Here is a 17,225-nt window from a genome sequence, read left to right as displayed (position 1 = left end):
TCGCTGAGATACTGGGGCTCCCCGGTTGTTAGTGCCTTGTGGACCATGCAGCAGGTCATCATTCTGCACACGTCCTGCATTGTGATAATATTAGCATCTTTTCGAGAAGGGAACACGTGATCAAATTTACTGAGACTGAAGATAAATCTTATGGCAGAATTTTGCAGCCTTTGAATTCTGCCAGCATCCTCCTTTGTAATACTATTTCCGTATGCAGGATAGCAGTAGTTAAATACAGATAAGACCATTGACTTCATGATCTGCATCTTGGCACACTTTGGCAGTAGTGTTCGGTATCTGTGCAGCCCTTTCAAACGACCTACAGCCCGCTGAACACTAAATGTTACGAGCTCAGAGAAGGTGAGATTGCTGTCAAGCACAACGCAGAGAGTTTTAACACTATTTTTCACTGTCAATCTCTCGCCACCGAGCTCAACACTCACACCACGTTCACTGAGGGTCTGCATCAGAGCTTTTGGACCTGTGTGAAGCACGTTACATTTGCCTATGTTTAACCTTAGGCCATTTTTCTGAGACCAGTCAGAGATATTCAGCAGATCAGAATTTATTTGTAGGATAGCTGTGTTTGCTGCTTCATTATCATAGGACAAATGCAACTGGCAGTCGTCTGCGTAAAGGCGAGCTGTGCAGTGTTTTACACACCTCGGCAGATCAGACGTGTACAAGTTAAACAATACTGGAACCAAGCAACTACCTTGAGGCACACCTCGCAGTCTGAAAAGGGGACTGGAAAACTCATTTCCAAATTTTGTTACCTGCAGTTGTTCTTGAAGATAAGATTTCAACCAATTTCGAACACCCCAAGGAAGTAGTGTTTTCTGTAACCCTGGTTGGGTCCTTGATGATCTGAACAACATTATTTTCCCTCAAGAGCCGACGCAAATAGTTTGCCTCATGAGAGTTGCTAGCTTGCAAGTCAATGTTTGTATGTCCAAAGTACATGACGTGATTTACTTCGACTGCAAGGTCAACAAACAAGGAATGGAAAAGCTCCCCAAACTGAGAGTACCTAATGTAGGATGGCCTGTAAACTACACACAATCCCAGCTTAACACCCTTCACCTTTAGAACAACACAAACATACTCAATACCAGGATCAACATTTCTTGACAGATGACGTGGTTCGTGAGCGATTCCTTCCTTTAGATAGAGGGCGACTCCTCCTCCTTGTTTCCCCACGTTTTCAAGATTATCTTGACGATCATTTCGGATCATGACATATCCTGGTATGGTATAGCTGTCAGATGAGGTAGATGGGTGAAGCCAGGTTTCCGAAACACCAAAAGCATCAAATTCAAAGTCACTCACCAACGAACAGATTTGTTCAAAGCCCGTATTCAATGATCTCATGTTCAGGTGAGCAACTCTAAGACACTTGCTGCCCCCCCTACTGACTAGTTTTCCGAGGCCCGGGAAACACTCGGATTTTCACGAGGTTTGTGATCACCAGGAATGTCCTCCCCGACCTCAGACCCTGAGCCAGCAGCAATAGCAGGTTCACCTTGGCTCTCTTGATCAGAAGAGAGTGGGGCTACACTCAAAAGAGCCAAGTACACATTGTCTTCAAACAGAGAGCTGAGACGAGAGACTCCCCTTTTATTGATGAAGAAAACAAAAATGTAAATATATTTTTTCATGTGTTACATTCATTTAATGGTTTTAGGGAGTAACATGTTCTTCATTTATGTAACATTAATTTCATTGAAAATAAAATGTTTTAAAACATTTTCAAATTGTATGTAATTAAAAAAAAAAAAAACAAAAAGAGAACAATTTGGTTAAGTCATACATGAATAAAAGTTGTTGCTCCCCAGAAGTTGTAACTCATGCACTTGCTATAACCATTTCACATTTTAATGCTAAGTCGTTTTTATTTGGCTTCAACTATTTTACTATCATTCACCAGAATTAAGAAGAGCAAAGGTCCCAGGATGGAACCTTGTGGCACTCCATGCATGAATTCTCGACTTCCTGAAATAGCCCCACTAAGAGATACCCTCTGTTGTCTATTTTCGAGATAACTGGAAATGGTTTTGTGAACTGTTCCTTCGATCCCATAGGAATTTAGCTTGCTAAGTAGTATCTTATGCAGCACACAATTGAATGCTCAGCTCAAGTCAGAGAGAGCACGAGCCATGAATTCACCAGCCTCAAAAGCTTCCATTATCTTCGATGCTATGGATATTAAGACAGTGGTCAAGGAAAAGGAAGCCCTAGTCAGTGTTTGGTTTGACTTGACAGCAAATTGAAAACGCAAGAATGCTCTGGTAGAACTGGCAAAGAAGAACAGAGTTACACTAAGTAGGGTGCTGGGCCATGAGGGCATTCATGGTAATGAAAATGCAGACATCCTCGCCAAAATAGGAACAGAGACCCTCATGGTAGGGCCAGAACCAGGCTGCAGATTAGCTTTCTCCTACAGTCAAGCTCTTGTAAAAGATTGGGAAAGGATGATTAGTTTCTTTAACTGAAGTAGGGTCTCAGGATTAATACAATTAAAAATGTTTATCTCTCCTTATGCTAAAGGGTAGGCATCTCTCCTAGATCAGAGTAAGGAGGATATAAGAAAGATAGTAGGGATATTGACAGGACAAGGCCCACTCAGAAAACACATTATGAAGGTAGGTCTTAGTCAGACTGATAAATGCAGACTGTGGAGAAGCAGAAGAATCCGCCGAACACATATGGCCAAGTTGTCCTGCCACATCTACAATTAGGAACAAATTCCTAGGGGCAAATCTTCTCAGCCCCAAGGACATCAGAGAACAGAAGCCCTCAAATTTGATTGGCTTCTGTAAAAGTCTCAAATTCTGAGGGCGAAAACATAAGTAAGAGAGATGCAAAGGTCCTTTTAGGACTAAGTGAAGAGACAACCGTATCTTTCCCTCTGGAAAACATTCAATAAATATAAGCTTCAGGAAGAACACTCTCTTAAAGAAGATTTCCTGCTGCAAATGGAAACTGAAAACAATGGCTTAGTTATAAAAAATCAAAATTTGAATTTATACTTAGCAGCCCACAGAAGACCTGCTTAATGAAACTCACCACCATGAAAAAGAAGCTAATGAGTTCAAAATAAGAACAACTAAAAACAGAGCTCATGTCTAGGAATGACCTCATTAACTCTATACAATAAAACTGTTAACTTATTATGAAACTTGATGAACAAGAGAAAACAAGTGATGTTCTGTTTCAAACACCATATCCTACCACACCCAAGACTCTTCCATTAGCTCAAAAGCGCCTTATATAAACAACAATACAACATCATCCCCACTACCTCCAGTGGAGAAGACTTCAGGACTCCGGCAATAAACCATTTTTATTTCTGTGTATGTTAAAGGTTGGTTAGACTTCTAGATTTAAGCAAGGAGGATATACAACTAATAACTTGGGGTGCTAATAAAACATGACTCTCTTCGAAAACATTTGATGAAGGTGGGTATAACCCTTCCCATGCCATAGTCGGATATATCTGAATAATAGACTTTGACCTAAAGATGATTATATCAGAAATTATACATTGAGTCTCTCTTAGAGAGTACTTTAGTTCACAAAAAGCCTGCGTAATGGCAGGTGCACGTTGTGTGCTTTTCGCGGGTAACTAAGATATTTTTTTAGATAACCTACATTCTGCGAATGATTTAAATTTAGAACAAATTACAGTAGAACTCCGATTATCCGAATTAATTGGGGATCAGGCCGATTCGGATATGCAAAAATTCTGATAGTTGGATTTAGCATGGAAATTATGCAAAAAAGGAGTATTTTACAATAAATAAACAAAAGTGCATTGAAAACGTTGTTATTTTAATACTATAGAGTACAGTAATAAACACGAGCAATAAAAATGCAGTACAGCAATACAGATTAACGAAAAGTACTAGTACATAAACTAAATGATAAATTAAGTGATGAAATGTGCAATAGGCTACATACAGTACATATTTGTCCTGTGTAGTTTTTCACTTGAACATTTCCAATAAAGTACGTTGCCTTGAGGTTGTAGCGGGCGCCTTCACTGTTATTTGACGACTTTCAAATTTTACATAATTTCACCGAATCGTGATTCGGATAATTGGGGATTCGGATAATAGGGGTTCGGATAATCGGAGTTCTACTGTAACAAATTTGTAATTTTTAGAGTTTTATCAATAAATATGCTAATTTTAACTAAAATTCCCAGTTTTATAATTGTTTGCATTTACCTCTTATAGCATAGTTATAATAAAAATTAGCTTTGAACTTAAAAAATAGTACATTTTATGGATGTCTTAGCGTTAAAAGGAAAATTATGGAGTTCATTAGCTGTGTCATGAATGGAGATTGCAAAACCATGAAAAATTTCTAAGGGGCTTATCTCTTGAACCCAAAGGCTCTTTTAGGGCTAATTGCAGAGGCTTAGGTCCTTCTCTCTTAAAAAATAAAACAAAGAATTAACAGCTTATAGAAATATACTGGAATTAGAAGTAACAAAAGCAAAGCAATAAATCAAAAGTTTGTATAACTCTATAAAGGAAAACAAACTATATATTTACCTACAGTTATCAGCTTTGACAGCTTCGTCTCCTCTCTGCTTGTAACCAAAGATGAGATCAATCCAGTGGTGGAGGTTCCGGGACACATGGTCTGACTCTAAAGCCTCCTTCATCTGGCGCACAAAGTCCATAGGTCCTAACACAGAACATTAATGTACAGCCTTTCATTCATTTCACTAGAAATGTTGGTACAAGCCATAATGTAATCATACTAAATTATATCATAGACAAATGATTTGTATACATTAACATAAAATTTGTTTTAAACTGACAATAAAACTTTGACGAATCACTTGGTGACTTCAGAAGTGGTCTTCCTGATAATAACACTCTACATAAGTTGTTTAGAAAATTTAACCAGAAGCTACCAGAATAGCAAACCATTTTATAGAATTTATATTGTACATATATCTCCAACTAGGTGGGTACATCGAAATTTGACAAAAGATCAGTAGCATCACCTTAAGGTCAACAGTACACTATCTAGTAAATGGAGTATCACTTGCTGCTCTTAATAATGGTAAAGTTAACTGAACAGCACATTACTTTTTTTTGAAATTTGCTTCTGCCTGGAGAAAGTGTAATAGAAACTAGAAACTGACTGCTATCTTCTTGAAATATAGCTAACAATGACAGTGCTACAGTTAAACATCTTTTTATCATTCAGACATCAATACATCCTGTGACAATGTTATAGGCGAGAAACTTAATAATATACTAGCCACAGTCAATGTGAGTGTAAGTTTTACTCATAATATATATACAAATGTTATCATGTTTTTGATATTTTTGTGTATATACATTATGAATTTTAGACATTTAGCATAAAAAATGTATTATTTGTTTATTTATTCACATTTACATACTAACATGACTTAGATGATGGGAATATTATTCTACACACCATCAGCCCACGGTGGAAGCTCCACGTCCCCCACCTTTGTGTTGTCTGAGCGGAAGCCAAAGTTTATGCCGTACTTGTTACACAGGAACTCCCCGTTATTGTTGGTGTTATAGAACTCAGGCACCAGTTCCTTGAAGTCAGCCATGTTGGTGAGCACATTGCGCCAAACGTCGGCCACACTGTCACATAATAGTCAATCTCATCATAATAATGAAAACAATTGTAATATTCCCAAAATAAACAGAAGTTTTCTTATACACAACAAATCATGTCAATGTTTGCTAGCATTTAAACACAATGTCATACTTTCTTAAATGTTTGAATACTTCTGGAACATTTTTGGCCAATTCAACCCAGCATAACATGCACCATGGACCTGAAACCAGCACTCTTATACTTGTTGTGACGGAGAAGAATGGAAGAGCATGTATGAATCCCCTTACAAGTGCTGTTGCCCACAACCTAACTAGACCATTTTAAACTGAGCCAGCTCCTTCAAGTGACTGTGCAATGAGACTTGTGACTTCAATTATAAGTGCATTCCTGTTTGTTTTAAATATTTAGTCTATGAGCTTGCGCATGTTTTTTCTACGTTTACCTACTCATATTTTATTTATGATTTTAACTAATTAATATATATTTACAACTAGTTATTGCATATTTTTACTTCTACAGCATTCTTCAGCATGAAAATATCTCAAGCTAATCTTGAAGATTTGTTGAGGACTTATTTGATAGCTTCATCAACAACAGTAAACAACATTGCAGACTATCTGAAATGGTTACTATTGAGAGATATTGGATGCTTTTAGAGGCAGACATTAGTTTTGCCAATAAATATCAAATATACCAGCCGAATATGACTTAAAAATTCTTTAACTTACTAATGACAAATGGTTTTACACAAATAATGTAGATACACTGCAACATGTAGAAACTAGGCCCATATTATGTCAAGGACAGCCTTAACATTAACAAAAAACTTATAGTATACAATCAATTTCTGACTGTGGACATTATGTAACTTATTGGTATATTTCTATTCCCTTGTGATTTATTGAGTAATGATAAACTAATGTTGGTAGGTAAACTAGCCAAGAGGAGAGGCTTGCCTGTATTCATGAAAAAAAAAGTAAAAGATGTTGATTCACCCATTTCTGCACACAAAGAAAATATGAGTGGCTACAAACCTAAAAGAAATAAAATTGTATTGGCTCTTTCAACTATGCATCCAGAACCAGTTTCTGGAGTACAATGAACAATAAGGTTTAATTAAACCCAAAATTATTTTATATTTCGAACTCCACAAAAACAAGTGTTGATAATGTTGACAAAATGAAGAGTGTACATGATGTGGCTAGAATTATCCAAAGATGGATGCTGGTAGTATTTTTTATTTCTTAGTATTGGAAGTATCAATGAATATGTTACAGTAGAGTGTCGATTATCCGAAACGTCAGTTAACCGAAAGCTAAATCCTGCTGAAATTTTACGATTAGTCAGCCCTATCTGACTTGGATCGTATATTATAATTATGAAGGCCGGATCTTAACTAGATAGAGTAATGTGCTCTTGTGCATGCCTATCACTTGCTCCTTCGCATTGTTGGCATCGGTTGTATTGTTGAAAATCAACGAAAAGTTCATACAGTAAAGGAACCGGGCAACAAGAGCGCATGCAGCATAGCGCTGTGTGCGATCGACAAAATCCACCATTCCACTGTTACGTACAGTACTATTCCACGTCCACCTAACCTCACTTTGTGCCACTGAAATCTGTGTGCTATTATTTGTTGTGCTGTTTTATCATATGTATCTAATTTTGGGCTGATTTTGTACTGTTCCTTTTTTATCTTATTTTAAGTAATTATTTTACTGTTTCTACGATATCTAAGTGACTGAGCCAAAATTGTATTTACTGTATGTGCAATCCCTACTTTATGTTACCTTCACATAATCTTTTATACTTACGTGTGATATTAAAAGTTGCTATTGTGTGTTCTAGTTAAAAATGTATTTCTTTTTGCTGTCACACCCATTTCCCTAGCTTCAACAAAAAACTAGATGGTTTTTACAGTGATGTTCTATTATCCGAAAACTCCCTTACAACAATTGTTTCGGATAATCGACGCTCTACTAGCAGACACTGGAGAACTATTGATTGCATCAAAGAGTTAAAATGCACTGTTTGCCTAAAACAATCAAATTTAGGGTTTCAGAACTCTTATGAATTGAGAAAAACCACCAAGAACCAGTGAGGCTTGCTTTTCAGGATGGATGTAGAGGAAGAAGCAACTTTTGTGATGTAAAAAATGAGCCTATTAGATTTTAGTGTAATAAATTCAATAAAAATGGGTACTTTGGTATTTATTATTTAGAGGCCACTATTTTAGGACAAATTTTTCTAACCAAGGACCTATAAAACTATATTATAAGAAAGAACAGACTTTATTTGACTTATTTGAATATTACTTGTTATCACGCCACATAATAAATGGAAGAAGTATCTTCTTATTTGTGCTATGGCTAAATCAAACTTATAGATGTTATAAAGGATAATTGAACACATAGTTTATATTACTGTATTGTAACTACCTGTTAAACATCCTATCAGGCTTGTCAAAAGTGCCGTTGTTCATACACAACATGTAGTGAGGGTAGAGCCGCACAAGGTAGAACAGCACAAACCCTGGGGCTGAGTAGTGGGAACCATATAGGAACTTGTTGTCTGACATCTCTTCATACCTTTCCTACAACAGAAAAATGTACAGGCCATTGAAGTGAGATGGAGAAGGCAGTTTGTTGTTTACAGGTAGATACTATGGTATTGAAGCAACCAAAATACTTACCTTGAAAGTTCTGCCATTCTGATTGAAAAGTAGAGAAACCCATTGTATTTGTATGACATTACAAGTGATGTGATGTTGACACAGTTCTATTGAATAGCAACAAAATGGTAAAACCTCCCCACAACACAGGTTGATGTTTCTGAGACTACCTAGCATCTGCACCATAGCATATCTACACCATTAGCAATTAAATGTTAAATAGTAGTACAACTGCTCTTCGCCAAAAGAATGCCAGCAATTGATACAATTTATTCTACTATTAGGTTATTCTGAGAAAGCCACAGATAAATATAAAAAAATTTCAATAATTAAATATTTTACTGCATTCGAATTTAGAAAGGTTAATATGCTGTGTTACAAGCTTTCAGACCAAGATAGTGGAGGAAAATGAGTGAAAAGCTGATAACTTTGATGACTGTTAATAGATAAAAACAAGGAAAAGAAGATGCAAAGTATCTTAATCAAATAAAAAATACTTCAAGTTGCAATCTGGGCATGTTTAGTTGCAATCTGGACATGTTTGTAACATATTTTTAGAAAAATCTTAAAGTGAAAAAGAAGGAAATTTATAAATATTAAAAACAAGAGCCTATTAGTACAGCAGATGGCTTTTTTGACAAGTAACATGACAAAATAAACACATTCACTGTCTGTCATGTTGTCTTGTATGGATATTTTAGCGATTCTGTCTTTCACAACACAATAAGCAAGAACACTTAAATATATCTCATAGTAAACCTTTTTTATTGACTTATTATTTAAATCACAAGTTTCTACAATAAATGTTTTTCATAATGAATAGCAAGCTTTCATTTTGTCCTTTTAGTAAGATTTTCGTTTATTTTACAGCAGAAATGTGTATTACAGGTAAACTTTTATACCTTTAACATTTAGAATTTGTAGATCTTTATAGTATGATATTAAAAATACCTGGTAGTAAAATCAGTAAATGGTATCACAATACTTAGTGTGCCTTGTTGCACTATGTTCACACTACTGTAGTGTTCCACAGCAAAAATATGTTAAAAGGATTTCAAAAATCTGATTTGGAATTCTCACTGAGTTCATAAATGAACACTTTGATTAGATAATCTTAAAATTTATACAATTGCCCCTACTTAAAAAATAAATGAGACTATTCAGAAATCATAATATATTTCTTGTTTGAAAACTATTGAATTTGTAATAAACAGTACGTTATAATTCAAGTATCGGCTATAAAGATCCATGTAAACAAAAATTTAAAATAATTCATGTCAGTTTTTTGTAAAAAATTTCTTTGTATGGTTACACCAAACAACTTATCAAAATATTTACTAATACAATGTTAGAGATGCAAACAATGTTGTAATTAGCCAACTTGTGAACCATACTCATTGGCAGTGTTATCTCATGGAGCAAAATTATGGAATGCCCTGTAAAATAGGTAATAAACTACTGTGCAATAAATTCAAAAGACTTGTTTTTCCTTTATAACTTCCATATCTAAGGAATATATTTTTGAATACTAGTAGATTAAACAATTACTGCTAATGTTTAAAAATCCTTTCATCTATAATTTGTAAAAACCAAATTTTTAGTTTTATATATTAAATTGAATTGCTTTAAAAAAAAAATTGTATTGTACTTAACATTACGTTTTGCAACAAAATGTTTTATAATTTTGAAGTTATTACCATTAGTAGAGAAGTGTCAATATCAGTATATAAGAAACACGAATGCTAAATAATTGATATACCTTGAGCCTCTGCAGTTTTGTAGGATTCAGAGCACCAACAGGCTTAGTCAAGTCTCTATAAGTTTTGCTGCTATGCAGATTTAGACTACTGGAAGTGTAGTCTTGTATGATCCAGGGAAAGACTGGATACTGAGTCAAGTCGTTGAACGTTCTGTCTGCTTCACTGTTTTTAAATATAACATAGTCAATCAATATAATAATAGACTACAAACTTTTAATAATGACAACATTGGATTTTAATGTATATAAGTTATGTAAGTTAAGTAAATAAATAGAGGAACCAAAATGTTGTTTGCAAGTGGTGTTAATGAGCCATGACTACATTCAGGATAACTAATAATTATGAAGGCTGAAACGTGGGTGTGTCTTTTATAGGTATGCAACTGCTAAACACATATAATTAGGTTACACCATAACATGTTTTAATATTTTAGATTTTACATGTAAATGATTAAAATGAGATTGAATATAATTTGATTATTTTTACAAACTATTATAAGAATATGTGTTAAATTACAAACAAATTTAAAGTTATAAACTTAGATATCAAAATACTTTATATAATATCCATGTAAACAAAATACTAAAAATGAAAAGTAAGCTACATACAGTATTTATTTGTGCAAATACTGTAGCTACAGTGGAAAGGGTTAATTCGATCTGAATGTTGAGTTTAGCTGCAGTTCACCTTCCTCTTAGTGCAGTGTCATGTGCACTCAATTGTGCACCTGACAAGACATGGGAACACCTTTTCATCTAGATTATACTTGATTTTGTAGCCTAGGTGTCTCTGATGTCAAAACTATGCAAAGAGTTGAGCATTTTGAGCTTCTTCGTCAACAAATTTATTTTTATCCCTTCAGATGAACATGGCTCTAGATCCCAGGAGTCAAGTCTGTGAAAGCGATTTCAGATGTTGGACTAAAAGGAAGGCTAAACTCAACATTCACATCTTTATTTGTGCTGCATTTGTCTGTTAGTACCACATTACGCCAAGTTCATTCCTGACATGTTTCAGTTTTTTAATATTGATCTTTTAACTAAGTAAGTAGATAACGTAAAAAGTGAAGTAATCGCACATCTGTATTCATTCCAGTGGCAGACAATTATTCTTAAATATTTAAAGCATCACAGAGTTTATCCTCAAGGACTAAATGCCGCTAACCTGTTCAAATACAGAAGGTATTCGTAGTTGGAGAGCATGCCGTTCTGCCAGCACAAAGTCATCCTCTCCCGGTCCAGGTCGGCCAGACTGAGTGTAGGCTGTGACATCAGTGTAGAGTAGAACCGGTCTCGTTCATACTGTCGTGGGAAGCTGAGGAACAGGCTTTGTATTCCTGGGTAACTCAGTCCGTTATACTCTACTTCACAACCCTACAGTTGAAGACAGGTATCAAGTTACAATCTTGGAAAACCCATCCCTATGCTCAGAGTAACACAATAAAAGTGACAAAAGTATATAATTTGACTTTCCAGAATAAAGACACAATTCTACAATAAACCTTGATTGCTTCAAAGTTATTCTGCCCTAAACATTTACATTCATAAAGTATGTTTGTTTGAACAGCGTATTCTAAATTTTTTCTACTGTGATGATAAGAAGCCTTATGCTGAATCTGCCTTAAATTTGTCAACTTGTTGCATTACACAACATGTACTTTAATCATAACATCGTACCACTACAAGATATTTTATACCTATACACATGCTTCTCAAATATCTAAAATTTTCATTAAATTCCCCCCCCCCTTTTATCCCCTAATCTCATATCAGTCCCTAACATATGTTACAATTATTTGTACATTACACAACTTTTAATAGATTACGGACTAAGATAAAATTACATAAAATGACTCTCAATATATTTCAGTTCTTTATGAATTGAAGGATAACAGGTTATAAAAGGTACAACAATGGCAAATGTCCGAAATCCTCTTATCCTTTCAAACCTTCCATTGTCAATAACAAACTTTAACAATTAAAATAAATCTTAATGAATTGTCATAAAATGAGCACTGGAATGCTTACAGTCAAAGATTTCCACTAATATGGACAATATTTGTTAATAAAATTAGAATTACTTTCACTAAAGAAGAAATCCATTAACAAATATTGTGATTTTAACAATTTGCTTTTAGATTAAATTTTTAATGTTACTTTCTACCACATACATAGTGTATTGGTAGTTATTGTGACAGCATAACAAACATTTTGGTTTTCAGTGAAATGTCTTTTGTGGAACCATTTCAGTAAAATACAAGGAATGAGTATGTAATCATCAGCTGTGGTCAAACAAGACATATTTGTCAAATTATAGCTAGAGAATAACCTAATTGGTTTTTTCTTAATTGTTTATTATGTTTGGTTTTAGCAAAACCTAATGTATGTTGTAAAAAAACCCAAAAACTACGTTTAATATGTGCTATATATAATCTATTTGATGTTTGGCAAAATACTACAAACTATACATATCTAAAATTGTTGTTAAAGGATTATAAAGATAAAATATTAAATTTTAATCTTTGATATAGTGAAATTAAAATTAATTTATGATATAGGAAGCATACAGATGGTGTCAAATTTATTAAATTCAGCATGTAAGTTTGAGTTTTCCGTACATCCACATAACCTTTACTTAGATTTACAAACAATGTTAAAATTTGCACAAATTTCAAATCCAACACAACATACTTTTTTGTCTGAAAAGAGAAGTTTTTTAAGAACACTGTTTCAAATAAATGCTATAATTCATAATATTAATTATATATATATATATATATATATATATATATATATATATATATATATATAGTATATTATATAGATATATTGCAATGTGAAGGCTATTGTTATATTCCTGTACAGTCATTGATAAAAATGCTGCTGATGGTTGTAAGAAGAAGGGGAGTGGAAAGCAGGTAGTGTACTTCCAAGTTACTAAAATCCATACAGAGGTTTTTTACACACAGATCCATTTGTTATGTTAGGGGCGTGGATACTTGGGGTAATTTGGGTACAGGACAGACTGACTCTATTACACAGATAAACAATTTATGTCACATCACTTTTAGACACAATCTCTGTACCTCGAGGCATGTACTGTGCTCCAAGAATACGCCAATAAAGATTATTATTAACAAATTTGTTATATCAGAGTATTACCATAAATAATGTGTATGAATATTACACTGGATTATTAAAGGAGAAAGTCTTATCTAGCAATATATTTCACTTTGTTGTAATAAAAACATATTATCTTTTACCAGGTTGAGAACCTATTACACACTAGTTCAAATTGACCATATCAGGCATTCAATGCAATTCTAACAGTGTTATTACTTACTAACAAACTATTCACAATAATAAACCTTGATGAAGACAACTAAACAGGAACAACATACCACATGCTGAAGCATAAATCTTCTCTTTGTTACATTCCGTATATCAGAGAGGTTGATTTTCAATAGATTATTCTGTAACAAGAAAGTTTAAAAGTTAATAAGATCAAAATACCAGTCTATTAATTATTTAAATGTCCAAAATTAAGATCAAGATTGCAAGTAAAAAATATAAATCATATAAACAAGTTTAAAGTTTAGATTTTAATATGTTAAAACAGATAGAATTTTAATGAATCGCCATGTAGCATCGTGTTGGTGAACACCACTTAAGATCTGGGGAAAATGATAACACCTATTCTGCACATTCTTTTTATTGTATTGGATAAGTAAAATTGGAATACAATAAAAATGTATCAAACCAAACAATATCTTGGAATGTCGAAGAAAAAAGATCTTCCTGTGAGAAACATTTGAGTAAAAATAGCTCAAGATTACGTCAACATTTGTTTACTTGTTGGTAAGGATAGAATAATGATTATATGATATAATAAAGGATCAGTGAATGTGAATAAAAATTATATTATTTTATAAAAATATATACTGGTTAGTCATGCATGGGAGCAGACTATGCACCAATATTGTTGAAAGAATATTATGAGTTTAATAATAGTTCATATCAGCATAACAGCATAATATCCGTGTGCAATTGAATTGTAGCATTTAGTCAGAACATGAAATGAAAATAACTTTCAGAGAGTCGAGCAGACACTTAAGTCGGGTAAGTTTGTTCCATGAACCAGACCAATGTAAGTAATGACAAAAAAGTTACAATGTTTTGGAAATCTGGTTGGTATATAAAACGGTCTGGACTTATCATGTTAATATACAGAACTAGATCAGTCTTGAGAAAATATAGGTGATTTTCAGAGTTGCAAGTTTGGGAGGACAGGTGAATTGTAGGCAGTCATAATGATGGTAGATTCCTGTCTTGGATATTGCCGAAGGAATGGACAAAATGCTTCATCAACTGTTTTCACTTTCAAAAATGCTTTTTTATTGAGCAAACTCTGATAATAGGTTAAAAATTACATCATATTTTCATACCATTCATTATAAATGCTCGTTTTAGTAGTTCATGAGATGTACCTTGTAAAACTTGCATGTTTACTGAATAAAGATTTTTTGTAAACTTTATAAATGAGGACCTGAAGATTAAAAATTACTTGCAACATAATGTAAAGATATAGCATGGCAATTCCATTAAAAGCATTACCACAACAATATTTTCGACACATAATCCTCCTATGAACACAAGATCTATTATTTTGTCAACATATAACAGTTTGGTCCTCCTGGATTAAAGACAGGATGAAACATGGATACAAGTAACATATTTAACAAATATAATGATTGTTGTGAATGGCTTATGTTAGCAACTAATTCATAATAAAAAAGTGGGTAACTTTGAACAACGGACAACTCGCTTCCATCCAAGAAGAGATTCCTGCAATATCTTGGGATAATAGTTAGTCCATCACAATGAAATAGGTGCAATTGTTATAGTTTTAAACAAATTGTAACAGTTCTGTGGAATATATTTGTATATTTTCAAAATATATACTTCCCTGTCAATTTTTCTGAATAGACAATTTATATGACTAACATATTTAAATTATAAATAATTAAAAAAATTTTATTTGTGTAGCTACACAGACAAGTAGTCGTGAGGTGCTAACAAAAACATCGCTGACTGTGCAAACATCAGCAAACTCCTCACTTGACCTACCATACTGCTGCTGGAGCACTGACCTTGAGCTGCTAACTGTGCAACTGACAACGGCACCAACACTCGGCCGTTATTTATCTACATCTGATTTCCATCACCTATCTAGTTTAGGCTGTCTGGATCTTTCTACTTGACAAGGAACTAGATTACTCCTCAAAATCAAACAAAATTGTACACTTCTTTTTATTAATTACTTGACAAGGTGTCTCAGTGGTGATGAATTGAGTAGTTGCCACTGAGTACCTAGTAATATACTGGTCTACAGTATGTTACATTTTTGACATGGTCATTGACTACCTTAAATCAATCTAAATTTTACAGTGCAATTCCTTATTCCTGACCTTTTTGTAATTAATGATACACTTAATAATGAAATAATGACAATTTACAGCTAATTTAACATAGGCGAGTCAGGAAGAAAGTTCTAAAATGCCTTAAAAATATCCCTGTGGCATATGTGAAATCGGTGTAAAATTCTCTGGCATAAAATGCACTGGACCTTGCCAAACATGGTATCATAGTGGATGCGAGAAAATAAAGGAAAAAGATCTTAAAAAGTGGGCTCCACATGTAATTGAAAAATGGCAATGTAAAAAGTGCAGTGAAGTTATCAATCCCCGCCTATTAGCTCAACAAACCGACGCTATTCCCCTAACTAGCCCAGTCACATTGAACAACTCAATTACAGAACTCGAAAGCAGCCTTATCGAAAATAATTTTCTAGAAGATTCTAATAAGGAAGAACATAAACTATTAATGGCTGCTAAAATAGGGACAGCTTTGCTAGAAGAAAATAAAATTCTAAAAGGAGAAAAATTCAAGCTTGAAACTAAATTAGCAATAGTGGAAGGGAAATTAGAGGAAATGGAAATCAATGAAGGAAAATACATTGGGAGAATCGAAATCCTGCTGCAGCAGTCTGCAGAATCACAAGAACAGCTTGGCAAGGAGAAAAAACTTCGTCAAGAAGCACAGGCTATTTTTGAAGACCACGATCTTAAATTAGGACAACTCATTGACAATCATTTAAAAAAGATAGACCAACAAGAAAAGACCATTCTTATGTTGCAAAAGAAACTTGAAAGTCAAGAAGTCACATATAAAACTCACAAGGATTCTTATACACAAACTGACTCCTCAGCAACTGAAACTTCTAAACAGTCACAAAGCTCACCCCCTATAGTGATTGAATTAACCGAGATAAAAACAAAACTTGACCAGGTGGAGTTAGCAATAAAATCCTTAGCAATCGAATCAAGAACGGAATCTACACTTCCCCCTCAAGTGGCACAGAATAGGTCAAGGCAGCACAGCTTACCTCTTAGGAGAAAAACAAGTACTGGGACAAAAAATAATTTTTTCAATGTCTCACTCCAAGCAGCTAAATACAAAAAAACAGACCATCCCCAGACAAGAATGCACAGTGCTGGCTAGAGAGAGTCAAAGGCAGTTACGGGCATCTAAAACTTGCCAAGATAGGGAATACCAGAGAGAAATCATGACCACAGTTACTTTCAATAGGCAACCTCCTTGTACAGCCCACAAACTAGAAGATGGTGAAACATTGGAAGAATTTTTTACAAAAAACATTGCCAACTGTGAAAAAATTTCAGAAACACAAAAAAGAACATCCCAAAACATTCCCGCAGAGGTAGGACAATTCAGTACAGAGACATTAGAAATAGATTCAAGCTCAAATAACCAACAAACCACGAACAAACACACAAGTCCCTCCACTGCTTTCTTCCCTCATAGTTTTTTAGAGCAGACTCAGTACAAGAAACAGCGGTACAGAACCAAAATATTCCTACGCACAAGATCAAATCTCTAAAAAACGTAATAAAAATCCTTCATCAAAATGTTCAGGAAATACAGAACAAAACGGACAGGATAATTCATTTCCTTGAAACCACACAGCCGGATATAGTTATTTTTACTGAACATGGACTGAAGGATGACTTGCTAAAGAACACAATAATTCCTGGATTAGTCTTAGTTAATATGTCTAAGACTAACCAGCTAGCATTTGGTAGAAAGCGAAACCAGGTA

At 34.1% G+C, this 17,225-nt stretch overlaps 1 protein-coding gene across 2 annotated transcripts in view; it reads right to left on the bottom strand.

Annotated features, from left to right (window-relative positions):
- The window catches only part of LOC124364478 (protein FAN-like), a 79,043-nt gene that overhangs the window by 14,706 nt on the left and 47,112 nt on the right, over positions 1 to 17,225 (bottom strand). For both annotated transcript variants that reach the window (XM_046820003.1, XM_046820002.1), the window contains exons 6-11: positions 13,451 to 13,522; positions 11,215 to 11,423; positions 10,050 to 10,212; positions 8,058 to 8,212; positions 5,464 to 5,642; positions 4,564 to 4,695 (exon numbers count right to left, since the gene is read on the bottom strand). In XM_046820003.1, the coding sequence (XP_046675959.1) occupies positions 4,564 to 4,695; positions 5,464 to 5,642; positions 8,058 to 8,212; positions 10,050 to 10,212; positions 11,215 to 11,423; positions 13,451 to 13,522 (910 nt within the window). The remainder of the gene's footprint in view (positions 1 to 4,563; positions 4,696 to 5,463; positions 5,643 to 8,057; positions 8,213 to 10,049; positions 10,213 to 11,214; positions 11,424 to 13,450; positions 13,523 to 17,225) is intronic.

The sequence above is a fragment of the Homalodisca vitripennis genome, chromosome 6 (genome assembly GCF_021130785.1).
Source record: "Homalodisca vitripennis isolate AUS2020 chromosome 6, UT_GWSS_2.1, whole genome shotgun sequence".
NCBI lineage: Eukaryota > Metazoa > Arthropoda > Insecta > Hemiptera > Cicadellidae > Homalodisca > Homalodisca vitripennis.
This window is presented reverse-complemented; position numbering and strand designations above follow the sequence as displayed.